The sequence below is a fragment of the Protobothrops mucrosquamatus genome, unplaced genomic scaffold, assembly GCF_001527695.2.
Source record: "Protobothrops mucrosquamatus isolate PMUCROS unplaced genomic scaffold, P.Mucros_1.0 scaffold2088, whole genome shotgun sequence".
Classification (NCBI taxonomy): domain Eukaryota; kingdom Metazoa; phylum Chordata; class Lepidosauria; order Squamata; family Viperidae; genus Protobothrops; species Protobothrops mucrosquamatus.
The window spans coordinates 280,080-296,525 of NW_015388190.1; the positions used below are offsets into that span (position 1 = coordinate 280,080).

Genomic DNA, 16,446 nt, shown 5'->3' on the forward strand with positions numbered 1-16,446 from the left:
GGTGCTGCCACCGGTTCAGCTCATTCCCCTCCCCCACTACCACTTTTCTAGGATGCTCGCGTACCACCTGCCAGGTGCCAATGTACCACAGGTGGTACCCGTACCACTGGTTGAAAAGCCCTGCATTAGAACCACATAAGATCTGCCACTCTATTGCGATTTCCCTTTTTTCCTTCTCTTTTCCTTTCTTTATAGGGGTAGTGTAGAAACTGACCACAGAGACTTTTCCCTGCCTTAGCTATTTTGGAACAAGGTAGATCTATTTATGGACGTATTTCCTATCTAGATGAAGAAATGCTCATATGATCATTGACACAAAAGAAGGTACATAAGTACTATAATCTTCTGGTGCTCTATTTTTCTTACTCTGATACTTGCCTTCCTTACTATTTTTCTAAGTCACTATTACTGCAGATGGTAAATTTTGCTAACACTTTACTATTGGATTAGTATTTATAGAATTCTTGCAGTGCTGGCAGATCCGGTTTCTCACAAAACCATTAGTATGAAATGAAAGGAAATTATGAATTCACAGTTCTTCTTCTTCTTATCATGTAGAGCAAAATCACCAGGTGCCAATGCGTATTCTGTTGGGTATGACAATGACTTATGTGCCTTCAGGACAATAATTAAACCAATGACTTCCCATGACTCCACTCCCAGCCAGAAACTACCGAATGATGATATATGGTGGTATGGATTCAAAAAAAAATATGGAACTTGGCATGGGTGTTAGCAGATCAGACTTTTACTTTCGTTGTGCAAATGTCCTAGTAGTTCATAAAATGCATTTGTAAGCCTCCCCCTTTGGTCACTTCTATTTGCAAAGGAACCCGTAGAAGATATGATAGAAAAATTACATGGAGATTCTTAATCAACAGGGTCAGAAGAATAACTGCTGCAAGACTACTAGTAGCTCAATGTTGGAAAACGTAACGTTTGCCCACTATAGAAGAATGGTCGCTTAAAGTCTCAAATTTAGCAGAAATGGCCAAGATTTCCGCTTATGTGAAGGACTATTCACAAGAAAGATATATTTCGGTTTGGAGAAGATGGATAGATTATATTGAGAGTAAATATGGGACTAAAAAGTTTCATTTGGTTTTTGAGTGAATCTTAGAGTATTAATGTAGTTTATATGTTATTTATCCAATGAATAAAAATAAATATTAATAATTATACTACAATATTAATAACACAAATTATGATCATATAAACAAATTTTCTCTCAATTTCCTACAATATCTAAACAATAAGATTATCAACTAATTACAATCTATCTCATACCAATAACATAACAATTGGGACACTAACCGAGACCCTTCACCCCCCCTCCCTCCCCCCAGTGGAAGGGTGGGTTTTGGGGAGGGGGGGAATTATATTGTAAAACTTTTATAAAATTTTCAATAATAAAAAAATAAAAAAACAGGGTCAGAAGAATGGAAAGAATTAGTGGTGGAGTCTGGCTTTATCCCCCTGCCTTCCCTCTTACACACAGCCCTTCCTAGGACTGTTCTGCTATGGAAGCAAGACCCGAATTTGCTTACATCCTGTATGTTTTTCTTTCTTTATCTCCAATGATAGTAAGAATCGCAAAACATGTACATCACGTTTCAAAAATGCGTTCTTATAGTTTTGTTGTCCTTGACTAACTTTCCCCATTTCCAGTTTCACCTCATTAAAGGAAAGGAGAGTGGGAAATAAAAAGATATTCACAGAGAAGAAAAGCCAAGAGAACACTGATGTGAAGTATGCTTCAAGCAACAACGTCCTTTCATCTGTTTTCATCAGCTTTTCCTTTTTGAAAAAGGTATTTAGTTTAATAATCAGTGAAATGTTCATTTTAAACACACACACACACACACAGACACACACAACTTTAAGAGCAATGGGATTACCCTGAAGAAGTAGCTGTTGCCAAGGCTTTGAGAACAGGCCTGAGATCACGCATGAACAGCATCTCCAAGGATTAATGAAGAACTCTGTTGATATAAAGAAACTGTTTGGGGTTTGTTTGTTTTTAAACTCTCCTGAAGCTGTTGCTGTGGGGGGGGGGGATACAGAAAACACAAGGAAGACACAAAATTGGTTCAAACGTGTGCAGGAAGGCAGATATAAGTAAGCTTTCATCCTTGAGTGATTTTAGCAATACAATCCTTAATTCCTGGTCCTCTAGCACAAAGGTTCTTCACTTAAACTTTGGACAAAAAAAAAAAAAGCATCTCGTTTGCCATTAACTCCTCGTATGCCATTAAGGGCTCAAAGTGTGATATATTCACTGGAAGCTAAATGAGTAAAATGAAAAACAAAAAACAAAGACAGACTGCTTCTACTACAGAAATGTTCCAAACGTAGTAATTACCTGCTAGGAACACTCTGTGTTATATTAGGTAAGCTGATGGGAGACCAAGTGACAAATATTTAGCACCCCTTATACCCCAACTGAAATAGGTTTGCTTGATTATATATCCTAACTTTCTGTTAATAATGATGTGGTTTTTACATTGCTACTTTGTAAATAACAAGTTAGAAGTCAATGCTTTAATCTTACATCTCTTGATCAAAATGCAAGAATGTAACATTTAGAGAAGATACACAATTTAACTCTCAAACAATTTCTAGACTGCCTCTAAAGACCAAAATGTCCAAAGGAATATGTTTCATTTTTAATAGGTTTTCTTCATTTTGTTGGATTTTACATTACAGAATTTATCTGTGGAGGGCGATTTTCTCTGAAGAATGAGAGGGATCATCTTTCAAATGTTGCCAGCTAGATGGAAGACATTTGCTCATGAACGGCTCTGAAATATTTGGGAAATGATTTTAGCCACAAACGCTTTTGAGCAAAGCCTGATTACATGGATCTGTTTCCCACCTGGCTGTTTTCTAAGATAAGAAGCCTCTAGTGACTAGTCTTAGATGCATGGGATCTATGTAGCTAAATGATCAGCTAAAGGGCATCTGAGTCAAGCAATAATCATTGCAATAATCTCAATTTATTTACTACAGCTTTTTTAAAATTTGGTCATATAGGTGTTTCAACAGGAGAGAGCAAGCAAATATTTGCAGAATTGTTTTTATTTTGACTGGTGGGGTCCATGTAGAGAGCTTTTTCTGCTTTGGAACATTCTACTCCCCTAAGATGAGGCAGCCCCCCCACAATTCTGGCTTTCGGGAAATGTCTGAAGATCTGGCCCTGCCAAATTGTTTGGTGCCCAAAGGAGCTTGCAGCCATGGGGCTGGTTAGTGCCTTGAAGGCCCTCCTCACTTTTAAATTTAATTTTGAATTTTAATTACTCTGTTATTGTTTAACTGTCTATTATAATATTTATATATAGCTTTTAGGTTTTTATGTCTCATTTTTACATTGGCCAGGGTCTCTCTGTGAGGGAGATGGGTGATTTCTAAATGTGACACATAAATATAGAAATGCTGAAGGAGAAAAGCTTAGGTTTTTTTTTCTAAGCATTTCACATTGTGCACTCTATTTCCGTGAAATAAAAAGATGTGCTGGCAGATTTCCAAACACTAATATACCAGCAAAAAGTTCTGCATCCAGCTGGATGGAACAACTCTTGGGCTTGTCTAAATGTTATTGATTGAACTCTAATGGAAACCCAGGAAAACTTAGGATCCAGCAAATCTTCGAGTATTTTTCAAGTCTGGGGATTTTGATTCAGGAAGATACCAATGTAGAGTCAATGGGAGAATGGAATCAAATATAAATTTCCTTCTTTTTATTTAAGTGGCAAATTTGAATCTAGTCTATGATTCCCAAGGACCTTAAAATTGCTCTCTGAATATGTGTGTTTAAAAAAAGGGGGGTTACCAGAGGGGCACCATTTTAGTTTGTTGCAAAACAAGGGTAGAATATTGTAGAAACAAGAACTAAGTTGTGGTTAACTTATGGAATATTCAATTTACTGTTGTCATTAAAGTACCACAAGCCTCATTTAAAAATGGATTGGTATTCTAATTCACCCTTTCTGCTGAAAAGAAACAGCAAGAGTTAGCTTAGATGAATCCTAATGGGTGACTTTCGTGAAAGTCAATATGTTACCTGTATGATCAAAAATCGGTATTTTGTTCAGCTTATCCAAGTGACCAGATAAACTAGGTGATGTTGCTCCAATAGTGGACTGCTTTGTGCAATGCAGCAATTTGGCAACAGTTGCCTGTGTGGGGCTTTCCTGTCTTTGTTCTCTGGGATTAGAGGAGTTAATCAAAACGACAGTGACTTCTGGCTTGATATAGTTAGAAAGGTCACAAAACTGAGGCTCAATTGTTTTCCAGTCAATGGTAAACTGGTACATAAAATGCTTGCGGTTTCCATTCTGCACAATGCATTCCGCCATGAAATTATCAATCAGCAAGAAAAAGCCATTACAAAAGGTGAACAAGGTCAAGGTTACATTAGTTTCAGCACATCTAGCCCATTTTTCAAACTCTTCTTCCAATAACAGGTAGTAATGCTGAAATGGAGCAGGTGTTAAAAAATGCATATCCTGCCTGAATTTGATGGAAATTAGATTCTCAGTTCCAGCCTCATTCAATGTGGACTCTACAGCTGAACAAAGGAAATTTGGAGCTCTCCGTTTCCACTAGCATGAGTTAACATACAATGACAAGCTGATTTTTCATGTTGGGAAACCAGAAGTATAGAGCTAATGCAAACCTGGAATCACTGATTTGAAGCTTTTTCTCTTATTAGTTTTCAGATCTGACGGGGAAATTGTCTCGTATATTAATTTAGGCTAGATGCTTCGACGTCCCGTGGCAGAGTGTAATAAACAATTCTTGAAGAAAATGCTTTATTTTGCAACGATACACAAAAAGTTAAGCTATACTGTATTAGCTTCAGAAACTATAGGAAATCCAGAGGGAAAAGAGTTACAAGGTTAACACACTATTGCTTCCATATGAAACCATTCCTCCCAATGTCATCTCTCTTACTACTGTGTCTCTGTGTACATCAAGTCTGAAAGGTAGGAAACTGTCCCATGTGAATGTCAAGCTATAAAGACCCCTTGCTTTAGAACTGCTGTGCTGCTTCTAGCTTGCCTACAGTCAGGGGGGGGGGAGGGAGAAGGTTTGGTCCACAGGTGGTTGTTATCAGTGTAAAAGCTGACGTTACCGAAGAGATGTTTTGGCAATAGAGGTTTTCTTCTCATAACAAACATTTGAAGACTTAATTGGACAATGTGACCTGAATTGCCAGAGAGGGGAGTTTACTCTTTTAATTAACTTTTTCCTGCCATATTGCCAGAGCTGGTATTCCTTCTATCGTGCTGGTATGCTTTGCCTAATAAAGTATTACATTAGAGATCGTAATGTCTCTGGTGTGTTTACTTCGTTGGGCTTTTCAACCAGAACCGTGACTGTGAATCTCAAGGGAGCAAGCACCTAGTGACCAAGTACCTTTGCCTATCCCGGTTCCTGCTTGCACGGCTGAACAGCTACACAAACTCTCCCCACTACCTACAGACAGGCACCAGGTACTTCTATATCCCTAAAAGAAAATATCATCGCATGCATGAAAGCTGGGGTGGGGGTAGTGGAAGCAAGTCCCGTGTGAGACAAACATGTTTAACACCTGAGACGGGTACAGTTTCAAAATATTGTGGGTCAATCTTAAGACGACAGAAGATTACAAAATTAAGGTGCCCTCTTCGTGGCATCCTCAAAATAAATAAGAGTTTTGTTAGCTCCTCTTTTTCAGCCTAGCTCGCTCAAATTGACCAGAAGAAATTTCTTCGTCACAGTACTGAAGAAATTTGTTATAAAAATTTAATTGTGATAGTTTCAAGTAGCTGTTTCTGGGATCTAATTGAAACAACAAAGTGACCCTCACTTGTCTTATCAGTAACCGTCCATTTACGTCCTTGTTATCAACAGCCTGGAGAGAGACATTCCATTCGGGTTGCCTACAGATTCCTTCTGAATCAAAACAGCTAAATGTCTGTTGCATCACTAAGTTCTCCGGGTTCTGATTAAAACAGTGTGAATGTCCATGACATTTGTGCCTGTCAGGCCTGTCACCAAAAGGCGATGTCCATTTTGGAACTTGGTGAAAAATGTGTACGAATCGTTATTGCTCAACATGCTTCCCACGTCAAAGCCTTCCTGCTCGGCCTCCTCCACCAGATCCTGGCTGCAGAAGGCCCCAGCCGCCTCTGTTGGCCCATCTTGTCCATCAGTTCCACCACTCAAAAACAAGACTTCGTATTTGTTAAGACAGCTTCCCTCCATAGTGGATTTAGCTCTGTGCAGTTCCAAGGCCACTCGCAGAGCCAGTTCCTGGTTCCTTCCACCCTTCCCACTTCCTTGAACCTGCACGGTGGTTTCTCCACCTGCCAGAAGACAAATGGGGTTTTCCACATGGGGTTCTTTCATGGTTGTTAGAGGGTCTATCAAGCTCAAGACTGGAATCTCCAGCTGTCCTGCAACGGTTGTGAGCATTTCTTTCACAGAGTCCCTTAAAGGTCTACTTCCAGCATCTTTTATAATGCTCAAGCACACAAACTGAATCAATAGGCTGTAGAAATGGGCAACAGTGCTGACCTCCCCACACACAGCATCACTCAAAAAGATAGTCAGGTAACCCAACTGTTCTGCCTGGTATTTGGCTCCCTCCAAAGCTAGCCTGTTGGATCCAATCACAACATTGTAGACATGGGAATAATCTTGCTGGGTGCTATGCTTTGTGACAGAGCTAGAGAGGACTGTCGACACAGACTTTGGCAAGGTATTCAATACATCATACTTGGCCAGTATCTGAAAACAGTCCTGCCTGCTGTGAGAACTGGCAACAGTCGGGCCACTTGCTATAATGTCCAATGGATCTCCAATGACATCAGAAAGAATGAGGCTCAAAACCTGAAAAAATAAGCAAATATTGTTCATGTTGTATTGGAATTTGATCTTATTTTTAGCTATGCCTCTACCCTGATTTTTTGAAAATATATATTTGAATTTTAATACGCTGACAATATATGAAATAAGTTGTTTTCAGGTATGACTTGTATAACAAATGACATTTCACCATTCCTTATAAAACAACATTTCTGTACTTTGGACTGTAACAGATTGGATTTTTATCAGATACTTTTCAAAGACTACATCCCATCTTTTCACCTATATCCTTTGAAATATTACCCAAATAAATCCACTGTTTAGTAATGACTAAGCTGCCTGCTATAAGCCACCATAAAAAGTAGATTTTTTGCTTTGCAATTTCTTATTCTGGCCATCGAAAATGTATAGCAATCTTAGCTTTGGGCAGTTACTCTCTTTTGTGTCTGAAGATCAGATGAAGCCAAAAGTCAAATACTATGTGGAATATTTTATGTTCTCCAATACTAACTTGAGAGCCAATTGGATGGAAGAGTTAAGGCATCACACTAGAAATCAGGAGATGGTGAGTTCTAATCCCGCCTTAGGCAGGAAGCCAGTTGGGTGATCTTGGGCCAGTCATTTTCTCTCAGCCCAAGAAAGGAGGCAATGGCAAACCACTTCCTAAAAACCTTGCCAAGAAAACTGCAGGGACTTGTTCAGGCAGTTGCCAGGAATTAAAAACGGTGAGAGATGGTGCCCACAGAGGGGGAGGTTGTAATGGACTAGAGTGAGTGGCAATTTCCCAGAAAGGACCAAGTTACAAAAAGGGGGGACACAAAAGGAAGCACAGCCCAGAGCTGTATAGGAGACAGAGGAAGAGAAAAGAACAGTCACTTCCTAGCGTGTCCCAGGGCACAACTATTAGGGTGTCAGCAATAAGGGTTTAGTCTGGGAAGGTTCTGTCTATTGCAGGGGTCCCTAACCCCTGGTCTGGGGACCGGCACCGGTCTGCGGCATACCAGCAATTGGGCCACACAAACAAGTTGAAGCCCCATCTGCTGGATGCAGGCAGCACACAAAACCATGCCTCCTCTGGGCCATGGAAAAACCTCTCTCCAAGGGACCAATCCCTGGTGCCCAAAAGGTTGGGAGCCGCTGGTCTATTGTGTACAGGCAAATAAAGAACTGAACTCTGGCTGAATTGCTCTTCATTATTCTTGGGTTTTACCTGACAAAAACTGACTTGAAGGCACCAAAAAAAAAAAAAGTCCACCAAAAAACTCTGCCTAGAACAGTGTTTCTCAACCTTGACAATTTTAAGGCATGTGGACTTCAACTCCCAGAATTCCACAGCCAGCATCGCTGGCTGTGGAATTCTGGGAGTTGAAGTCCACATGCCTTAAAATTGTCAAGGTTGAGAAACACTGGCCTAGAAACTATGGGTTCCAATTGGAGACATTTTAGAAGCTCAGTTATAAATCTAAGCCAATTTAATCACAAGATTGATAGGCTAAAATAAAATAATGACATTAATGTTGTAAGAGGCTTTAGTTGGTTAATTGCACTACTTGGAATCATGCCCTAAATAATGCATACATTTGAATCTGCACTAAAAGGGATTTGGAGAAATCCTATATCTGTGAAATGAAGCTCGGCCAAGAGTCCTAGGACAGGAAAGACGGCCACCTTCACATTTCCTGCCTGCTGAAAAACCAGGAATGAACGATGTAGCTAATCTATGTCTTCATATACTATATGATTCCTGCTGTAAAAAAAACAAACCTATCTCAGTGTGTTACTAATAGACAGAGCTGTGTTTGACATATAAAGTATGAATCATTCTTCAATTTCTTTCCTACTGCTCTGACTTCTTGTCCTTTGCTTTTATGAAAAATAGGTCATATTTCATAGTTTACACAGGTAGTCCTTGACTTACGATCACAATTGGGACCAGAATTTCTTGTCATAGGTGGTTGCAGTTGTTGGATTCAATTTTATGATTATTTTTAAATCACTGTAGACATTAAGCTATTCCACAATTTTTAAGTGAAGGCTGCAGTTGTTAAGTGTGAATCCATTCTTCCCAATGGGCAGTTTTTTGCTGGAAACTGGCGAAAAAAGTTACAAATCATGATCATGTGACCACGTGATTGCAATCACATTGCAATCACACGACCATGGTGGTGGTGTAACAGTTGTGAGAGCACTGGTCATAAGTGTGAGGACCAAGCTTTTTTTCAACACCATTGTAACTTCAAACATTGGTCAAACCATTTCTGAAATGTACATTCAATGTATGCAAAACAGAAAAGTGTTTTAAAAGTTAAATCCCTCAAACCCAAATGATTTACAAATTGTGTAAAAGAAAAATTAAGCAATAAGGCATTGTTTTTACTTAATCCACATTATTCATTATGGCTGAAAAATCAGAATTTTTGATGGAAAGCTTTGGCATTTTTAGCACAGAACTTTAGGTCCCCTGCTCAAATATTCTATTTGCCTCAAAGGCTAGAATTTGTCAAATGTAATTTTTGGGAAAAAAACAAACTCTGAGCCGTTATGATCATGCAAAGGAAATAAAATTATGCAAGGACTTCTGGAAAGTTGGTGCATTAAAACTGAAATCTACCAGATTTGTACCAAATTAGCCTGTGCTGCAATGATTTTTATAAACAAATCACTGTTGTTGCATAATTTACTCTGCGGGTATTAATGTATATTTACTGCACTATTCTGTATGCACATTCCTAGAGCTAAATCTAGACCTAAAAGATTTCAAGAACACTAAAAATACGTTAAGAACCAATCACAACTATTTCCCTACATTCCTTAGAGCAGTGGTTCTCAACTTTTTCATCATGGACCCCCTTTAAATACCTTTTGTGGCCACAGACCATGGCCACTGACCACCAAGACTTAACTCAAGATTTACATCATAACATTTCTTCAAGCCTGTGATGACATTGTGGACCCCAGAGAACCACAATGTTTCTGATTGCTCAAAATGTTTAAACATCAGAGCTGACTGAGATAATGTCCCTGATATTGATGAGGATTGAAATTATCCTGATCTTCGGCACCAAAATTTATCCCTCTCTCAACCACACTGAGCTTAGAGAACTACAACTGCCATTCCTTTTAAAACTAAGTGTCATGTGTCTGATTAATGAAACACTTAAAAGGACTTTCAGGCATATTTTTTCCTAAAAGCATTTATTAAGGTTTCAGAGACGTCAGTACAGCATGGTGGAAATGCTTAGGTCTGGCTTCTCTTCCGTTACGCATATACATTCTAAGCATTCCCCCCCCCTTATTTTGGGGTCATGGTTCACATCTTCCAAGTTGATTGGAAGATGTGATTTACTTCCGGTTTCTTTTTCCCGGGCTATCCTTATTCTCCTCCCTTTTTCCCTGTTGCCTGGTTTAACTATAAAAATACCAGACAGTTCTGCATATTGTCAAAGCAAGAATATACAGTATTTGCAGCGTTGACACTAAGAGTTATTGGGTCAAGACAGCATTAAATACACTTACCTGGGCAGGATGAGCTACCTGGGCCAGCCCTCCACCTTTTGATAAAGAGAGAGCCTTTCGAATGGTATTCAGCTCTTGAATGGTGGCTCCTTTTGAAGCGAGCAACCTGGTGATCGTAGTCTTGTCTTCCAGGGTGACAGGAGGGATAGGTGCAGATAAAAGGGCAGACCCTCCTCCTAAAAGGCAGAAAAAGTATGCTTTTAGGCAACAAGGCTCCTTTCTTGCAAAGGTTAGCCCCTATCAGAAGACAATAGTCTCCTCTATCAAGGCAGCATTTTTCTCTTTGCCTCTTTCCACCCTTTGGAACGGAAGCAGTTTTTCTCCTCCCACTTTTCAGTTGATTATTTTACAGAATGACAACTGGAGATACTTTTCTATCAAGTGGTTAAAACAGAGGCTCACATATAAATGCCTTCTAAAAGGGCAAGGCAGCTTTCCTCCCATGCATATTAAAAGTAGAGAGCCAATTTGCTGCAGTGGTTAAGACATCAGACTAGAAACCAGAGACTGTGAGTTCTAATCCTGACTTAGGCATGTAGACATCGGAGTGACCTTGGACCAGTCATTCTCAGCCCTAGAAAGGAGTAAAGGGCAAGCCACTTCTAAAATACCTTGACAAGAAAATTGCAAGTAGGCTGCGTTAATATCTTACAAAATTCATCTTTACAAGTGCTAGATAGAAAACCTGGAAATGATGATGTAGTGGCAGCAGTATGGGCAAAGGAAAGCTAACTACGTATCATTGAGTGTGACGGATTGTGTTTATGAAGAGGGAGATGGACTACAGTGATGGGCAGATTCTCAGAAAGAAGAGAGAATATCCCAAGGAGGGGAGCAAGACAAGAGGCAGCACAGCCCAAATCTGGATCAGAAAAAAAGTTAGGATAGCCACCCCCTAGACCAGTGTTTCTCAACCTTGACGATTTTAAGGCATGTGGACTTCAACTCCCAGAATTCCACAGCCAGCTTTGCTGGCTGTGGAATTCTGGGAGTTGAAGTCCACATGCCTTAAAATTGTCAAGGTTGAGAAACACTGCCCTAGACTCTAGTAAGGGTGAGAGTAGTATAGGTTTAGTCTGGCAAGATTCTGTCTATATGATGGAGCAAATAAATAACTGAATTTTGGCTGTATTGTTTTATCTCATTCTTGAGCTGGGCCTGACGACGAGATATAATAGGGATCATTCACTTCCTGACCTAAACACTCCTCCCCTCCCCAAATCTACAAGATTCAGAAGTGCCTCTGAACTCACATGATTGCAACCTATCTCTGCTAGTCACTAAAGCTCCCCACTGTTTTGTGTAAGCCTGAAAAAAAGATGATCATAGTTTAAGGAATCCACAGATTTACAGTAAGTTAACATGTCTCTTCAAACAGTGGCATTTTTTTTCATATAAAGACGGGTGAATGTTGCTGAGAAGTATTGAGCTCACACAAAATCCAACACACTTTGTAAGAATTATTTTCAGAGCGCACCGCTCTCAGAATTAGACTCCTGATAATCTAGTGAATTGAAAGTTTCATCCTAAAATCCATTCGGGTTTACTTATCTAAAGAAAGCCACAGACTAACAAGGTGAATTCACATGTACAGATGAGAACCCCTTTTTACAGTGTTTGTTATTTCTGCATAAAAAGAGTTCTAAACATAGTGCCAGTTTAAGCAAAATAGAGAAGTGAAAGGAACTGCAACTGAACACTTCAGCCAGGTGTCAGGGATAGATGGATTTGCAGTGTTTCTCAACCTTGACAATTTTAAGGCATGTGGACTTCAACTCCCAGAATTCCACAGCCAGCATTGCTGGCTGTGGAATTCTGGGAGTTGAAGTCCACATGCCTTAAAACTGTCAAGGTTGAGAAACACTGGATTATAGGGAGACAATCCATTAAAGAGAAATATCTCAAGCACCAGACAGACCACCTGAGCAATGGATGTACAAACTAACAGAATGTCCATGGAAAGATCAACAAAGTACTAAAAGGCCTCAAGGTCAACTCTGTTAGTTAAAAAGTTGCCATGAAATACAAAATGGGCTGAAGCTTGAGACACAATATCTTGCAAAATACATCCCTGAAAAACAATTATATAGGGACTTTTTAATCAACTGATAGAAATTTGCTCATGGCAACCTTAACCAGAAAGGGAATTCTTCTCTAAGGACAACAGGCAGTGGCATATAATAAGGACCTCTTTTCAAAGAAGAATTGACTGCATAAGTATGAATAGACTTTCCCTCAAACAGCAGTATCATACTGATCATTCTTCCTGGGATAGAAGAATATTTATATCTAGCTTATTAAGTTCAGAAATATCATTGCCAGCAGAACTTTACTCAAACAGTAGGGGATGGGGACACTATCGTCTCCACCCAAGATTCAAGAATAATTCATGTGTCAGAATCAGATCCTACTATGTCTGCTTGTGTTCTGATGTTACAGATGGGCTTCCATTCATACAGGAGGGGATGCTAACCCACTTCTTTAGTAGATTAAGACAAACTACACATACCCTTGACCCTGGTCTTTTCTATCTAAGGCAACCAAGGAAGATCCAGTCAACTTCATGGTCAATGCTTCACTAAACATCCAACCTTTTTTGTGGTGGGGGGCTAATATGAAACCTCTAATAAAAAAAATCTTTAAGTCCTTTCTAACAATCCATCCTGTTAGATAATTCCCAATTTGGTATTCTTGGACAAGGTGGTTAATCATATGGCACCTGAGATTCAGGAATTCCTGAATGAAACAGGTTGCTTACACTCATTTCAACTGAGCTTGAGAAATGGGAATGAGGCTGAAATTTTTTTTCGGTTGCCTTGGTAAATAATCCACAGTGAAATCAAGACAAGGAGACTTCTGCTGGACCTCTCAGTGGCATGTAGCTCCACTTCTTTTTTATCTACTGTTAGGGATGGTGTTGGTTCTAAATTGAGTTCTAGTGGGGTACCACAAGGCTCCGTCTTCAATATCTTCATCAATGACTTAGAATAGATGAGGGAATAGAAGGGGAACTCATCAAATTTGCAGATGACACTAAACTGGCAGGAATAGCCAACACCCCAGAAGACAAGCTCAGGATTCAAAAAGATCTTGACAAACTTGAACAATGGGCCCTATCCAACAAAATGAATTTTAATGTGGAGAAGAGCAAAGTTTTACATTTAGACTGGAAAAACCAAAGGTATAAATACGGATTAGGTGAGACCTGGCTCAAAAACAGTAACTGTGAGAGGGACCTTGGAGTCCTAGTGGACGATCACTTGACTATGAGCCAGCAATGTGCAGGAGCAGCCAAAAAAGCTAATACAATCCTGGGTTGTAGAAACAGAGGCATAGAATCAAAATCACATGAAGAATTAGTACCACTTTATAAAACCCCAGTAAGACCACACCTGGAATACTGCAACCAATTTTGGTCACCATGCTACAAAAAAGATGTTGAGATCTTGGAAAAGGTTCAGAGAAGAGCAACTAAGATGATTAAAGCCTGGAGACTAAAACATATGAAGAACAGCTGCAGGACTTGGGTTTGGCTAGTCTAAAGAAAAGAAGAAATAGGGGCAACATGATAGCAGTATTCCAGTATTTGAGAGGCTGCCACAAAGAAGAGGGGATCAAATTATTCTCCAAAACACCAGAGGGCAGGACAAGAAACAATAGTTGGAAACTGACCAAAGAGAGAAGCAACCTGGAATTAAGGAGAAAGTTCCTAACAGTGCTGACAATTAACTAGTGGAACAGCTTGTCTTCAGAAATCGTGGGTGCTCCATCACTGGAGGTTTTTAAGAAGAGACTGGACAGTCACTTGTCTGAGATGGTATAGGTCAGTGGTGGTGAACCTATGGCACGGGTGCCAGAGGTGGCACTCAGAGCCCTCTCTGTGGGCATGTGCGCCATCGCCCCATTCCTACACCTTCAGCTGGGTTTTATAAAACCTTTTCACTTTAGGCCTCCACCGCCGTGTGCAAAAAAAAAGGGGGGGTTCAGTCAATTTCAACTTCTCGCGGGGGAAAAAAGATCTTGCAAAGTTGGAATTGATTGATTGAACTTTTTAGTCCCACCCAGTCTGCCGTTACCACCGCGGCCACGCCCACCCAATGGGCCACACCCACCTAATAGGCCACACCCACCCAATGGGCCACACCCACCCGGCACCCGACGATGCATAAGTGGGTTTTGGGTTGCATTTTGGGCACTCGGTCACTAAAAGGTTCACCATCACTGGTATAGGTTCTCCTGCTTGAGCGGGGGGCTGGACTAGATGACCTCCAAGGTCCCTTCCAGCTCTATTCTATTCTATTCTATTCTATTCTATTCTATTCTATTCTATTCACAATAGGTTAGGTAAATGGGTTAGATGTCTGCAGGCATTGCTATACCCCAGTCCTGTAAGAACTCCCAACAGTTACCTCTTTGTTTTGAGGCATAATTCAAAGTGCTCAGAGTAATTTTGAAAGCATTAAATGCTTAGGGTCCAAAATACCTCAGGGTTTGCCTTCTCAATGGTAGCCCTCAAACTATGGAACCCTCTTCTTAGGAGTCTAGACTGCCACTCTATTGGATAATGTTTTGCAAATGGATAAAGCCTTTCTATTTTAGGAAGGCATTCAATATCCGGTTCGGTTTTAGAAGACACGGTTATTTCTATTAGATGTCTTTGTACACTTTTGGAGCGCTGCCAACATTTAAATCTTGCATTTATTTCAAGTGTTTTAAATTGCCCCGAGTGATGCATATGCATTAAAGGGCAGGAACACAATGTGCATATACATATAAAAATAAAATCAGTATCCATACTGATTAATTTCTGCCTCCCTAATCTGGAATTCCTTCTGCACGCAGCCTATGTTCTTACATTTATAGAATGTAAATTTTACACACATAAAATGCAAAACCTAAAAAAGGTTGATTGTGGCCAGTGGTGGAGGATGAGTGAGGAGAAAGCGTGAATGTATTTTTAAAAGATCTGCCTGAAAGTTCCCACATAGCCGATACTGCCACTGAATAAAAGAACATGCTATCCAAGCTTGCAGAATTGTGCCAATTTAAGCGGAAAGGCATTGTGAGTGAAACACAAGCAGGCTGACCCCTGCTCCAGACTTCTTTTGTCTCAGCTTCATCCCTGATCCAACCGTGTCCATACCATGAATCAGCTTTGCATGACAGTTATCTTACAACCGGGTAAATAGCAATGCTTCCAGAAATGACGCCTGGGCCCCCACAGGATCCTAGATTTTTGTGCCCTACAGCAGTGGTTCTCAACCTTTTTAATGCCGCGACCCCCAACCGGTCGTAAGTCGAGGACTAAACCGGTCGTAAGTCGAGGACTACCCAACTGGTCGTAAGTCAAGGACTTTCCCTGCCTGGGAGCGCCGCGCATGCATGGTTCCGCCCCCTGCACCGGCCGAGGCGTAGCTGGCAAGCGGCAGAGACTGAGCAGGCCGACCACCAGCTGGCCCAGCTCAAGGGAGGTAAGGCACCCGCCGGAAAAGGGGAAAAAAAATGGCGGACAGCCTTGCTTGGCGACTCCCGTGAAATGGTCGATCGACCCCAAATGGGGTCACGACCCATAGGTTGAGAACCGCTGCCCTACAGCGACACAAACTGTAGGTTGAGATGCCCAATAATCCATGCGTGTTTTAATATTCTTATTGCTTTAATATGCAAAAAAGAGACAAAAATAGGTGAAATAAAAAAACATTCAGAGAAAAAAAGGAAACAAAACATATCACGGTACATATCAAACCAATATTTAAACTCATCTTTACATCTTGACCACACAGACTAATATTGACCAGTCTTTCCATTACATCAAGAGAGATCCAGTTCATAAACAGAAAGGAAAGACATATCGGTAATCTCCAAATTATAAATCTGGGATCACACCATCTTTCCACCATTAAAGAATAATCTTCATACAGAGATTAGATCCAATTTGTGGGATGGTGGTGGTGGCCTGTAATTCAAAAGTACATTTACATATTTAAATTGTATTAAAGTTTGTTACACCAAACTAATACGTTTATGAGTATAAAACCATAACTAGGTAATATGGATCAAGTCCATATCATACAAGTA

At 40.3% G+C, this 16,446-nt stretch overlaps 1 protein-coding gene across 1 annotated transcript in view; it reads right to left on the reverse strand.

The window, feature by feature from the left end:
- Positions 1-5,776: 5,776 nt before the first annotated feature.
- Positions 5,777-16,446, reverse strand: part of GLYCTK (glycerate kinase) — a 28,152-nt gene continuing 17,482 nt past the window's right edge. The window contains exons 4-5 of the mRNA XM_015824026.1: positions 10,369-10,544; positions 5,777-6,876 (exon numbers count right to left, since the gene is read on the reverse strand). Coding sequence (XP_015679512.1) covers positions 5,971-6,876; positions 10,369-10,544 — 1,082 coding nt within the window. The 3' untranslated portion in view covers positions 5,777-5,970. The remainder of the gene's footprint in view (positions 6,877-10,368; positions 10,545-16,446) is intronic.